General features: G+C 35.1%; 1 protein-coding gene across 12 annotated transcripts in view; it reads left to right on the top strand.

The window, feature by feature from the left end:
• The window catches only part of LOC103579726 (disintegrin and metalloproteinase domain-containing protein 11), a 48,162-nt gene that overhangs the window by 15,988 nt on the left and 18,061 nt on the right, over positions 1–14,113 (top strand). For 9 of the 12 annotated variants that reach the window (XM_008561276.2, XM_008561243.2, XM_008561260.2 and 6 more), the window contains exons 2-14: positions 3,595–3,645; positions 8,672–8,820; positions 9,006–9,062; positions 9,195–9,274; positions 10,723–10,792; positions 10,987–11,133; positions 11,782–11,988; positions 12,103–12,177; positions 12,272–12,444; positions 12,826–12,995; positions 13,163–13,326; positions 13,496–13,663; positions 13,751–14,055. In XM_008561276.2, the coding sequence (XP_008559498.1) occupies positions 3,595–3,645; positions 8,672–8,820; positions 9,006–9,062; positions 9,195–9,274; positions 10,723–10,792; positions 10,987–11,133; positions 11,782–11,988; positions 12,103–12,177; positions 12,272–12,444; positions 12,826–12,995; positions 13,163–13,326; positions 13,496–13,663; positions 13,751–14,055 (1,816 nt within the window). The remainder of the gene's footprint in view (positions 1–3,594; positions 3,646–8,671; positions 8,821–9,005; positions 9,063–9,194; positions 9,275–10,722; positions 10,793–10,986; positions 11,134–11,781; positions 11,989–12,102; positions 12,178–12,271; positions 12,445–12,825; positions 12,996–13,162; positions 13,327–13,495; positions 13,664–13,750; positions 14,056–14,113) is intronic. The other 3 variants (XM_008561252.2, XM_008561268.2, XM_008561238.2) reach the window with 1 other exon arrangement.

Here is a 14,113-nt window from a genome sequence, read left to right as displayed (position 1 = left end):
GCGCAACCGCCCGGGTTGTAATCGATATTGCCGACAAGGTACCACGCCCTGCACCTGCGAGATGTGCGGGATGCAACGGTACTAATATAAACCCAAGCAAAGCTGTGGTAGTGGGAACCGTGGCCAGTGGAGATGGAAGTACGTGTACCGGTGGTTCGGCTGCTGATGCTTTTGCTTTAGCTTCTGTTTTATCCCAAGAAACAACTGTTTCTGATGCCGGCGAAGCCTCGCTCTGCCACTAACTTCAACTGTTGAGGCTTCCCACACCCGCAACCCCGGCTATCAAATGTCTAATTTATATTAATGAACCAGAATAAGTTGAGTAATCTGATGAGGATTCTGTTCTGAGGAATGATAGGTTAGAAATGACTTTTAAAATGCAGTATGTAGCACGTCCTATTTGCGTTTTCCCACTCCTTTGCTCTTCTTCAGTTCTCTCACTCTCTTTCTCTCTTTCTCTCCTGCTCCTGGTTGCCATGGTGCTCGAGTGGGAAACGAGATCCACGTAAATCGTCGTTGGGGCAAACGTACGTCAACCTCCTGGCGTCAGTTCAGTGAGACAGAGACAGAGACTGAGGCTGAGAGAGAGAGCGACTCCCGGGGGTTGGTTACGCAAGGTCGATTCATTGATTAATCCGGGAACGAGTTCGAGCGGGGATTCCCGGACGTCGCTCGGCCGTTGCCCGAGTTACTGGCTTTTCTTCCTGCCATTTTCCTGATGACTTTCCTTCTGCCCTTTCCTCGGGATCTGCACAGATCTTTGTCTCCATAATAACAATGACGATAATCATCATCATCATGATCTTCATCGTCTCATCGCTGCTGTAGTTGTTGTTGATGCTGCTGTTAGTCCCTTAAAGCTGAACAAACATTTACACTGAGGGCACTGGAATCAGATGATAATCTCGTCGATTAGCCAAAGTGTCTCTTGTTGACTTTAAGTAGGCCTACTTCTATACTTATAAACTTATATTATACATCTTCATTCTCGGTTCTTCATTTTTTTTTTTTTTCATCAGACAAAAGCCACTTGGAGTTAAAAATATTTTAAAGCTCATGACAACTAAAAATAAATACTTTTGAGTTCGCTTTATTATTTTTACCACTGAGGCCTAATGGGATTTATTTCCTCGGTTGTTAGTCTGGCTGTGAAATGGTAGATTTTTTATTTTGTTGGTCACTTTGTCTCTAAACGTAAGCAGTGCAAAGACCTCAGACGTTTCCCAGTGGTATTTCTCACGTGGCTGGATTTTCTCTCATCATATATATATATATATATATATATATATATATATATATATATATAAGTACATAAAATGTGTCTTTGAGGAGTACAAGCAATATATATTGTTCATGATTACGCTTATCCTCTTTCTAAATTGGTTCGAGTTGATTCCTTGTTGCATAACTCATCGCGTGTGCTCCGAGTACCGGGCCGGGGGATAAACAAAACGCACGATTGTGGAATAATAAAGAATAGGGGATGTGAGTTTGTAGAGTATAGAATAAAGTAGAGTTGTATCAAGTGTATGAGAGAGTAGTAAAGGATGAGATTTAGCTGCTTTATCAAGGTGTGGCGTGTCGAGAGTCTCGTTGCCATGGAGCGACCCCGGGGCTTCTCTACTCTACGTCGAGCAACGAATAAGCAAAGGAAGAACGAATATACACAAAGGAGAGACAGATAAAGTCTATACATATATATATGTGTTTATATATATTTATGTAGGAGTGTGTATGCATGTATGTATGAGAAAATGAAAGAAAGATATGAAGTGGAAAGTATAAGACCTTGATTCTTTATCTTTCGATCTGGAGAACGAAACGTGACCTGATAAGGTCTATGAGTAAAAGGTAAAGAAGAGACGGGGCTATTATTTCTAAACGAAATGAACAAAGGGCGTTGAAGCGAGCAATTAATCACCCCTACGTTTTATTCTCTCTTTTACTCTTTTCCAGCTGGTAGTGGTACTAGTGTACGATAAATCTCGGATTATCTACTGGTTTCTGTCAATCAATCTGTGCGACGTACAGACAAGATGACAATGCCGTAAAGAACGGAGAACAATGAAAAAAAAATTTTAAAAGTAGAAGAAAAAAAAAAAATGAAATATTGTTAATTGGATGACAGCGTCCGTCACGCAATCGCGGTATCAGTTTCTCGGGCTCCCGCTCTTACCCTGTATGAGTTGCATCCTCATCATCATCTACCCCGTGGACCCCGGGCCGGCCAACTCTATGTGTGCTATCCGCATCTGGCGGCACTTGTCCACCAACGTAATTAATCCGCTATCGATCCACTCAGTGTCTTTCATCGGTAACTCTACTCTACATTCTGTACTCTAAAAATTTTGCGTCAATATGAGGAGCTTTTGCTTGGGAAAATTAAATTGGTTTATAATTTTGACAGGGCTCTGATAGAGGATTTAGTTTTTTCGATAAATAGATCGCGTGTGATAAATCTGCGTGTGAAATAAAATAGTTTAGGAAGATGGTTGTAGAAGTTGAAGTAGATCTAGTGAACCTGGGGTGGGAGTAGGAGCGAAAGCGAGAGAAGAAAAGGTGTTAAAGGGTGAAATCTCGAGAGAGATGAAAAAGTTTCGTTTCTCAAGCGGATGAGAGAAGTGGTGAAAGATGTGGAAAGTAGAAAGGGAATATGAGTGAGTCGATTTCGCTCGGCTCTAATGAAACTCCCCAAGTTTTCTTCTTCTTCTTTTTATTTTTATTCTTTAGTTTATTTTTATTTTTACTTTTCTTCTCTTATTTTTATTTTTCTCACACTATTTTATCCCGCTCTACCACCCAACACTCTTTTATTCAACTCATACTCGGTTGCTTTAGCCCTCCGCCGACACACATCACATAAAACACAAAACTCTCTTGTATATTATATACAAGTACTTTTCTGAGTTGCCCGCGGTGTCATCTTGTCGGGCTGTGAGCAGGCCGCTATCGATCGTTTTTTTTTCCTTTTCGCATATGTACTCGTTCCTCGACTCTCACTCATCCTCAACTCTGCTTTGGTTATTTTACTCTAGATCCAGAGTACTGTGAGCGAGAGGATAAAAATTCACGTCACGCGCCCTCACATTTGTGAAGCGAAGACGAGAAAAACCAAGGGATGATTATTCAGGAGGGACTTTCAAACCCACCAACCCTTGTTCCACCTTTTTCCCTTTTCCTTTTTCTTTTTTTTTTCTAGCCTCTGTCTCTGGTTTATTTTTTTGTCCCGCTGCTGTCTGTCCTTTCTTTTATCTCTTCGCCGCAACCCCCGGCACCGGATAAAAATGTTTGTGTATCTCCAAATATTTAATTAACCTCTTGACCCACTACCCGGCTAAGTCACTAAAGCCAAAACGAGCAAGACTACCGTTCCCACTGTGCTGTAAATACACAGCTAAAAGTTTAGCAATAAAAAAAATTAATTATCTGTCATAATCGCAGACTTTATACTTACGGCTTAACTTATTATCATTATTGCGATCCCCACAGTTTTTATTGCAATAAATTAACCCTGGTAATAAAAAGCATTCATGAATTTTAAATGCCATACTCGATAAAAAAAAATAATTGAGTTATTTATTTTTTTTGTTGCAGAGGCCGACTATACCTTGGACGATTCCTTTTGGAATGAAGAAACTCCCGCCGGTGAGTAAAAGAAGACGTTAAGATGTACAAGGAAAAATATATAAAAAAGTATATAGAGCTAGGATACAAATAAAAGTATAAATGTGGAGGAAAAGAAAGTATAAGGTTCACTACTCGTAACTAGTCTTCGTCTGCTTTACATGCGCATATCCCGACCCCATTGCCTTCTGGCTACATTCCCGGCATCCCCTCAATTTACCCCGCACTTTTCCAACCCCCGTTGCGCCTTTGCCGTTAGTCAGACTCGTATTCGTATTCGATGTCGTAGTCGTTGTCGTTGTCGTTGTCGTTGCCGTCTTCTTCCCATCTCTGCAACACATTATGTACAGTAAACATATGCGAGCGAGCTATTTGAAGATGTGGGTCGTTTCCCACTTGCAAGATTGTGTGCGACTCCTTTCTTACACCCCGGCCTCAACTGACGCCAGGCATTTCGTCCTTATCGTCTTTATTGTTCTCAAAAATTTAAACTTCAATCTCTTTCTCTTTCTCGTTCTCTTTCTCTTTCTCTTGAGATCACAAGTACTGTAAGCGTTTTCTCGCCCCGTGAATTATCTTAAACAGCCCGAATAGAGGAAGACACAAATCAATTGTAAAAATGAATAAAAAAAGTACAAAACACTTTTTATCTTACGTAAGATAAAACTTGTCGCAGAAATATAATTTTTGGTCAATAAATTTTTCCGCAGTACTTACAAGATATATATCACACATATATATGTATACAGATATAAATGTCTAGGAAAAATTCTTGTGAACGATAAATCTACGGCACTACACTCAGTAGCTTTCGAGAACTTGACGCGCCTCATAACAACATCCGGTCCAGTATTTTATCATCTAACAGTTGTCATCCGTAGCACGTGGGTTTCATGAGTTCTCTAGCTTGTTATTATATATATTTTTTCTCTTTTCCCTTCTCGGAACACACCCGCGATTATCGTTTTATCTAAGATCGATCACCCCGACTCGCATCCCCTTGAACTCCCATATAAAAGACGATATATATTATTAGGGACGGACGTTAAACTAAAAAGGTCCCGAAGGGAGCAAATGTTTACACAATCAGGGACTAGGAGCACGCTATATATATCAACATTGACCACTTGGATTTTATTATTTTTGTAGGATCCTAAAAACAGTCAGAGGGAATGATTAATGTCCTCTTGACCCAACTTCCTCCCTCTTGGGCTTTTTCGTTTTATATTTGGACAACTTAGCCTTAATCCATTTAAGTATTACTGACGCAACGCAACGTCTTCGACAACTTGTATTATATTTTAATGCCGATGGTTTAAGGAAATAGCAGCCATTAGATATCGCAGCTCGGGATCTTGTTCCCGTGGATGTCAGCCAGGACTTTTACTTTCCACTTGTATTTTATTTAACTCGACTCAATGTTATCATTACAATAAAGCGGGTTAATGTTGCGAACTATTATATCGAACAACGAAGACGGGAGCTTAAGTAGCCCAAGTTTGCGGTTTATCGTAAAGTTTGAAAACGTATTTAAACTAAGAGCGGTGTAGAAATAATAGAGGCTCAGTTGGTAGTCGATTTAAAGTTGGGTAGTTGTCATTGATGTCAATGTCGAGGTTGGAGGTTGGGTCCGGGTTCGGATTTGAGGTTCGAGGTGCTTGTCGTTACCCCATCGATGATGATCTTCCCTTACGATTCAACGGCTTGATAACGAGGCGTGGAGCGTGAAATTCCTTTGGCTCCCTCAGGCTAAATCAAGTCCCTCTTATCGCCGTAGTTTCTCTTATATTTTCCAATGTAAAAGCTCGACTAGTAGACCAGAGCGAAGCTGAGTTGAGTTGAGTTCAGTTCAGCTGAACTGAACTGAGTGTAGTAAAGTTAAGTATAGCAAAGTAGAGAGGGCTATGTCACTGGAGCTCTACCAAAAGCCCTAATGAACGCTTCAGCTGATGTAAGTCTTTTACAATCATACTACTCAGCTCTATAGGGGCGTTTACTTATTGAGCCATTTAACAACCGGTGGGTTGTTTTACATCGGCTACGATGTTATGATTTTAAGTTATTCATTCAAATTTTAACTAATTTACTTGGATTTTTGAATTATTTTAATTGAATCGTCAAATATTTTTGGCAGCTGCCGTAAATTATCAACACTTAATTTATATTTAAAGTGTTGCTAAAATTTGATCAAAAATTTATACGCTTTCGAAAAGAGGGTGTTAAAATGGACTTACACCGGTTTTATCTGACAAATGTAAAAATGGTGTACATGCTATTAATTAGAAATTCGCGCTCTATAAAAAATTTACGGAGTGAATGCGAAATGGATGTTTATTTATTCAACCCCCTTGGGGTGAAATTAACTCCGAAGGGGAGTTAATGTGGATTTAAATAAAATCCAGATCACTCCGCTGAAAAAACAAACTCCTTATTTACTCCGTATGTGGATTTGTTTTAAAAACTTCAAAATTCCGAGAGACAGAGTGAATTTTGATTTGAATAAAATCTATAATGACACCGAATTTACTCCCGATTTTTACAGTGTACCTAATTTACACTAAAAAATTCTAAAAATGAACTTTACCCAAAAATAGTTTCATAATAAAAATTTCAAAGCTTCATTAATATGAAATTTCAATGTATTCAATTATTATAAATTCTATTAATAGATTTTTATTCAGTTTTTTATACATATTGATATTGCCAAAGGGCTTATCCATAATTAATATAAAAAATAATTTATAATTACCACGAACTCAAAGTTGATATTAATGAACCATTACGACCTAATTAATTGATATTTGTAAATTCTAAAAATAAACAAACTGAAAATTGGTATTTGTTATTAATAACCATAAATTTAAAGGAAACGGGTATTAAATATTTAAACACTAAACTTACACTTGAAGTTTAAAACTTATATTAATAGGAAATTCTCACTTAATTTATATCTGAATACTCAAACAATTAACTTCTCTAAAGTTGTTATTAGTAGTAAGAGGTTCGTATTCAATTTATTGATATTTCGAGCTTCTAACAATGAACTTTCATAAACAGTTGTAATTAATAATAATTAATACCACGGGGTTTGTACCTAATTTATATTCATATATTCTGTTGTTAAATTTGTACCGAATTTTTATAAATTTTTGTTATTATAAGTGATGAAGAATTTTAACCAATTTAATATTAAGAGCTCGTAAACAAACTAAAAGTTTTTTGAGGAGGGATTTACACCCAATTTATATTTAAAGATCCTGAGGATAAAGTTATACCCCAAGTTTTTTTCTTAACTATTATAATAAGGGTTTTGTTCCCAATTTTTGTTTAAAGAACTTTTGAATAAACTTTTCCAGCAAACTTTTTATTAATTTATATTAACAGCCGGTTTTCACTTAATTAATACTTTGCGTCTCGATTAATATTATATGTTAATAAACTTATTATTAATTATGATTTTAAATAATTAATTTATACTCCTCTCATTTTTAAAAATTGAATATAAAAAAGTTAGTTTTAAAAAAATGGATTTACCGAAAATTTATATTTAAAGGCTTTAAGTAAAAGTTGTAGCCAAAGTTTTTATAAGCTCCTATAATAAGGGATTTGTACCCAATTTATATTTAAAGACCCTCATAATAAACTTTCACGAAAACTTTTTCACAATTGTTATTAATAAGTAAAAGATAAGTATTTCATGATTATATAAAACATTATAATCATAAACTTGTACCTCAAATTTTATTAATCCTCATTAATGTTAAAAGATTAAAAATAAATTTATGACAAGACCAAAAAAAAAGATATAAGTCCACACTATCCCGGTGTTAAATTTAATCTCGGAAATGGGGTAAAATAAGACCCGTAGGGGTGTTAAGCGGTGTTAAAAAAGCGTATTATAGTTTTATTTTTCAAAAATTAAAAATCGTATTGTATTTCAAATACAAAAATTTTTTTTTGCTTCAAAAATTAATGATATGTCAAATAATAATTTTTGAGAAAATCCATTGAATATTTGTCCGCAATTAAATTTTAATGGTATTCTATAAAATATAAGAAACAGATTCTTAGGATTCAAATCTATTTCCAAACTAAATCAGCGGGAAAATTTAAATTTAAACACCAATTAATTTGATAAGTGATCAAAATTTTCGGCACTTTGGTCAGTCTAATAAAAGTGACATTGCTCATCTTATACACGGAGAAAAAGGGAGACAAAAAATGTCCAAACTTTTGTTATACTTTCAACCAAATTTGAAACAGGAAGAATCGTCAAAAAATTATTATGCTGCACTATAATTATTATTGTGAGCGTCTAAAAATTTTTTATTTTCAAACAAATAGTATTCATTGTTTTGTAGTGTAGCATAATAATTTTTGGGAACTCGACTTCCTGTTTCAAGTTTAACAAATATCATTTGTTTTTCTGTTCCGCTGATTTCAAAACTTTTATATTCGCAGCCCCGTCCACTGATCAGAATTAATTAACTCCTTAAGTACACCATTTTAACACCGGTTAAATAACACCGCTTAGCACTGCTACACCAGTCCATTTCGCAATGTAGCCAAAACTATTAATCCTCACTACTAAAAGATTAAAACTAAATTCCCTCCCTATTCTATTATTCATAACCTCAGAGTTTTTATTAATTGATATTAAAATTAACGGAATACCGAATTTATTTTTCAAATTCTGTCCACTACTTCTCAGACATCTTATTAATGATTAATAATTAATCATCCCTAATAACAGAGGATTGAGCTAAAATTAACTTTAACGAATTCTCTGATAAACTTTTACCTAAAATATAAGATTATTGATCCTAACATTCAAGGATTATCTGATTAAAGTTCAGAAATCCAATTAATAAACTAACCCTATTAATTAATCTAAAGTTATTTGTAATTAACATCAGAATGTTGTGTCTAATAAGTACTCATTTTGAATGAGTGTAAAAATAAATTTTTATATAAAGTTGTTAATAATAATTATTAATAATAAAGGATTGAAATAGTAGTATTTAATTTGCGGTTACTGTGGTTACAGGCGAGGTCGAACGACTGCTACGTGAATATCGACAGAATCAAGAGCTAGTACGCGATATTGGTGCCCATAACTATCAGATAATCTATCCGGTACAGTTGAGGCATCACGAAAAAATGGGGATATCCACCCGAGAAGCCGGATCGCCAAAGGTACGATATATATTTATATATTTATATACCCATACATTTAATGTTGTCAATATAAAATCGTTAAATAGTTTTATCTCTCACAAGTCTTTATTCCGTGAGAAATATCATCTCTTATATACTTATTTTAAATTCTAAATATTTTTTTTAATCCTCGAGTTTTTTACAAAACTTTTTTTTTATGACAGTATCCTCAGAGAGGCGGATATGGAGACGGGTATCAATCCGCTCGCGGGAGATCAAGAGTAAGTATATTAAAATAAATATATCCATGCATTGCATCGGAAATCAGACTAAATGCTTCAGTGTTATTACTTTTTTTTTTTTTTTTTTTTCAATATTTTTTCATTGTTATTATTATTATTTTTTTTTTACAGGCGGGAAAACATTTTCATCGAACTTCGCTCTTGATAAAGGCCTTCAATCATAAATTTCGTCTAGATTTAGAATTAAATACGTGAGTATTTATTTTTTTTTTTTTTTTTTTTACAAATATTGGAAAAGCTTTTTATTAAAATATCGTATTTCGGCGTTAATTAATTTTCGTGATAAGAAAATGGATAAATAATGGAGTTTGGTTTAAGTAGAGCTATTTAATTATTTGCTGATGGGTCATAGTAAGACGCATGAAGTAGACTCATTTAATCAATAAATCATTGTTGAAAAAGGATGAAAGGGCCAAAGAAATAAATTATCTCGTCATTGGTCTCCGCACAATACTATTTTCAATCTTACTCATGCTTTAAATATATACTTCTATTGTATATATATGTATGTATATATATATAGAAGAGACTGTCGTAGCTGACTACCGCACATCGATCACACGTTTTTACCCTCGGGGTAACTAAAAGCCGGAATGTATTCACGCTGCCGGAACACGTTTAATTTTCCACGATGAGCTTAATCGAAATCCGTTGAAACTCGGCCTAATTAACGGCAGAACACCCTAATTAGGAATGAAGAATACGCCGTTGAAAGGAAGGTTACAGAAGAATTAAAAAAAAAAATTAACTGAAAATTTAACTTCCTAACTTGGAGTCATTATTGTCTGCAGTAATACCGCGATCCTACGAAAGTTTGAATTTATTTAAACCTCGAGTATGAAAAAAGATAAATTTATTTTAATTATTCTGTTATACTGCTAAAGTGTACGTTGCTTTAATTTTTTATAATAACACTATCTTTTAATGATAATTTATTCTAACGGCCTTTCAGTAACATCTTGCGGCTGTTATTTTAACGATTTAAACCCTTATGATCTATGTATTTTGATGGTTAATTTATGTAATAATATTCAATTTTGTTATTATAATTCATTATGGATTCATTGCTTGATATTTCAGTGCGAGTACTTTTGGTAAAAAAAAAGGCGGGAATTGTTGAAAATTTGATTACCAAAAATTTTAAGTCATAAAGAAATTTATTTTACGCAAAAAATTCCGGGGAAATAGATTTAATTTTTGAAAATTTAAAATTATAAATTTTGGCGCGTAATTTAAATTTCAAAATTTTAACTAGTGACTGAACTTAAAATATTTGGAAATTTTTTTAGTTTTTACTGACACACTTGAAATCAAAAAAATTTTTTTAAAATTATTTTATTTTTACAAATTTTTCTGTAATTAACTTATAAATTTTTTTGAAAACAAATTTAAAGTATCCAGAAATAAATTTTTTCCCTGAAGGACGTAATTTATGCGCTGTTAATAAATGATTCATCAGTAGCAAATTAAAAAAAATTTCTTCACACAGTTGTTAATAGGTAATGAACCCGATATCTGAATAATAAATTTCCAATCGATGTTACAATAGAGATCAAAATAAATTTTTAAAATAATTGATTAGCGCGCAGTAATGGAATGACTGATGCAACTCTAAATAATAAACAATAAAATTTTTCAGGCAACTTTTAGCACCGAATTTGATGCAAAAGGATTTCCTGAGCAACGGCGCCGAACAAATGACAAAGCAGGTAATAGCTCGATTTTGCTAATTCCATTACTAGAACTCGTACCAATAGTTATAGTTGTTATACAAAATTGTTGTTTTAGTCGGAATCGTAATCACAGTTCCGTCGCGTGTTATATATTATAGATTATTAGGTAATCTGATAAAGTTGGTACGTTCAAATTGAATTCGAAAACCCTTTGGTTAATTTAATTCTAGGAAATCGAGCATTGTTACTACCACGGTACAGTTAAAGATTATCCAGGTGCCAGTGCTGCTTTTCATACGTGCAATGGTGTCAGCGGTGTCATTCACCTAGGTAATGAGACCTTCGTTATTCAGCCATTCTACGGTGGAGATCTGTCGGTTAGTCAAATTGTTCAAAAAGGATTTTAATAAAATTATTATTTTTTTTTTAATTTTTAAATCTAAACTTATCAGCCATCGATTGAAACTTTACCCATTTTTATTAAAAAATCTATGCTACATGTACAATGAAAAAAAAGGGTGTTAACATGAACCTGCACCGATGTAGCAGTGCTACTTATTGGTGTTATCCAACCGGTGTTAAAACGGTGTACGTAAGAAGTAAATTGACTCCATTTTCATAAATAATAACTGATTTAAAGATGATAAATTAATCATTGATAATTAAATTTAAATTTTCCCGCTGATTTAGTTTGCAGAGACTTAAATCCTAAAGATCTGATTCCGCGAAAAATTTCAGTACCTGTTCGAAATTTCAAAAGTCATAACTTTGATATTTAAGATATAAGTTGATAAATTTTTTTGAATTTATTTTCCAACTGGAGGTGTAATTTTTCTTGATTTTTTTCTCTTTAATATACAAGAGATTCGATCTCTTTGATAAGAGGAGGGTGTTGGTGAGGTTGTAAATGTATACAAGGGCATGAAGATGAACATGAAAACAGGGTAAAGTTTCAAAAGCACGTGGTTGAAGTGACTGAAAGAGGTTATCGAAGAAAATCAACTATATGCATACCTCTCTTTTAGCAGAGACATCCTCACGTTATATTTGAGGCTCGAACAAAGGCTAACAAAGGCTGTGGGAATGCCGGGAGTCTTGAGCGACGTGGTGGTAAGAATCGACGCCAAAAGCATGTCCTCGGCCTATCCAAGACTGTCACAGATCGATACAAGCGAGATGTACGCGAGGCCACCAAGTACATCGAAACTGCCATGATTATTGACAAAGCCATGGTACATTTTATTTTGTCCATTACCATCAGCAGTAGAGTCGAAAAATTATGATAGAATCAGTGTCGGGACATTTAATAAAAATATTAAATGTTGTAAAAATAAATGTTTTTTCAGTTTGACAAGAGAAACGGAAGCACTCGATCGGAAGTAGTTCATGACGCCATCCAAGTTGCCAATATCGCTGATTTGGTGAGTGTACTACCGATAAAAAAAGGTTATTTATACAAAGATAAACAATAGTCATTTGTCAGAGGGTAAATTGTTGGTTTATTTTTTTATTTAGTACTTCCGTACTCTCAATACAAGAGTATCGGTTGTTTATATCGAGACCTGGCTGGGCGGGAACCGAGCGGCGATAGACTCGAACATGGAAATCGGCCGCGCTCTCCAGAACTTCAATGACTATCTTGTAAGAAGTATGTACCACGTGACGCCAGACACAACGCAGTTGCTTACGTAAGTTTAATAAAAAATAAAAAAAAGAAGTTTATTGTTATTGCCGCCATTTAGTTTTTTTTTTCGTTCGATCTGGTCCATTGACTGCCGAAGAAATGTCGAGCAATATTTACTTTTGACAAAAGTAAACGGCATTCTTGAGCTGGTTGTGTGTGAGTGGGTGTGTAAACGTCGTCCAAAAGCATACAACTCGAGTGAAAGAAAATAAAAAGAAGGTTTGGTATATAAGTGAGGAATTTCGATAAACACCTTCTTGGTATTTTTGTTTCGGGCCCCTTGAGTTTTCTTCGATTGTACAATACGAGAAAAAGTTATCTTAGTTATTGGAAAAAAATAAAAAAAACACACAAGAAATAAACCAGAAAGTACTTATTTTCACAGAGGCGAGAGTTTTCTCGGTGGCGAATCGGGTATTGCTGTACCGGAAACTGTTTGCAGCACAAAATCTTCTGGCATAAGCGTCGATTTGAATACATATGAGCCACATCTATTGGCCGGAACAATGGCACACATGATAGGCCACAATATCGGCATGAGTCACGACGACGGAAGTCAGTATTACATTAATATTCTTTATGAATAAACTATGAAAATAGTGTATAGTTTATCTTGCATGTGTTAAATGTGTGTCCACATGTTATCCCTGTTTGTAAACTTAAATCTCCATGTTGTCTATGTTTGTACGTACAATTTGTAAACAAGCTGTTGTACTTTGCAGGAGAGAATTGCTTTTGTCGTGACTGGCACGGGTGTATTATGGCCCAGTCGATCGTCGGAGCTGAAAACGTCCAGCCCTACAAATTCTCCGAGTGTAGTAAATCCGATTACGAGGAGGCTTTGAAAGCCGGACGTGGTATCTGTCTTTTCAACAAACCGAACGAGGTGAGAATAACCTTTTTAATTTTTTATTTCACCTCAGGATCCTTAAATTCCCAAGCAATTCTGCCTGTTTCCTTATGCATTCAGGCCTTAAGCCGACATAAATTTGTACAACTCACACACACACAGACACAGATGCTCACTGGCTGACAAAACCTGCTAAATATTTCAGTTGGAAAGCAGATCATGCGGAAACAGGGTAATAGACGATGGTGAGCAATGTGATTGCGGAACCATTGACGAGTGTCCTAAGTATGATCCATGCTGTGATCCAATCACATGCAAACTGACTTCCGGAGCTCAATGCGCACGTGGTCCTTGTTGTACTAATGACTGCAAGGTAAATCTTTAATTGAAATGTCCCTATCAGTAGACACGAACGTTGATCCTTTATCCCATCAGACACTGACTAATTTATCATCAACAGCTGCGTCATCACGGGTACGTTTGCCGAGAATCGACAAACGAGTGCGACCTGCCCGAAGTATGCACCGGGGAAACAGGTCACTGTCCTCAGGATGTTTATAAAAAGAATGGTAAATCCTGCGCAAATAATCGCAGCTTCTGTTTTGCGGGTTTCTGTCCCGACTTGGACGTTCAATGTGAAGCCGTTTGGGGTGATGACGGCAGCGCTGCAGATATGCAGTGCTTCGAACAGTTTAACTCAAAGGGCTCTATTAACGGGCACTGCGGCACTGATGCAGATGGACATTTTATCAAGTGTGAAGCTGAGTAAGTTTAACAACTTCTTTTAAAGACTTGTTTTATTCTTCAACAAACTAGTAAAACT

The sequence above is a fragment of the Microplitis demolitor genome, chromosome 2, assembly GCF_026212275.2.
Source record: "Microplitis demolitor isolate Queensland-Clemson2020A chromosome 2, iyMicDemo2.1a, whole genome shotgun sequence".
NCBI classification, from domain to species: Eukaryota; Metazoa; Arthropoda; class Insecta; order Hymenoptera; family Braconidae; genus Microplitis; species Microplitis demolitor.
Note: the sequence above shows the minus strand (reverse complement) of the source record. Positions and strands in the feature narration are given on the sequence as shown.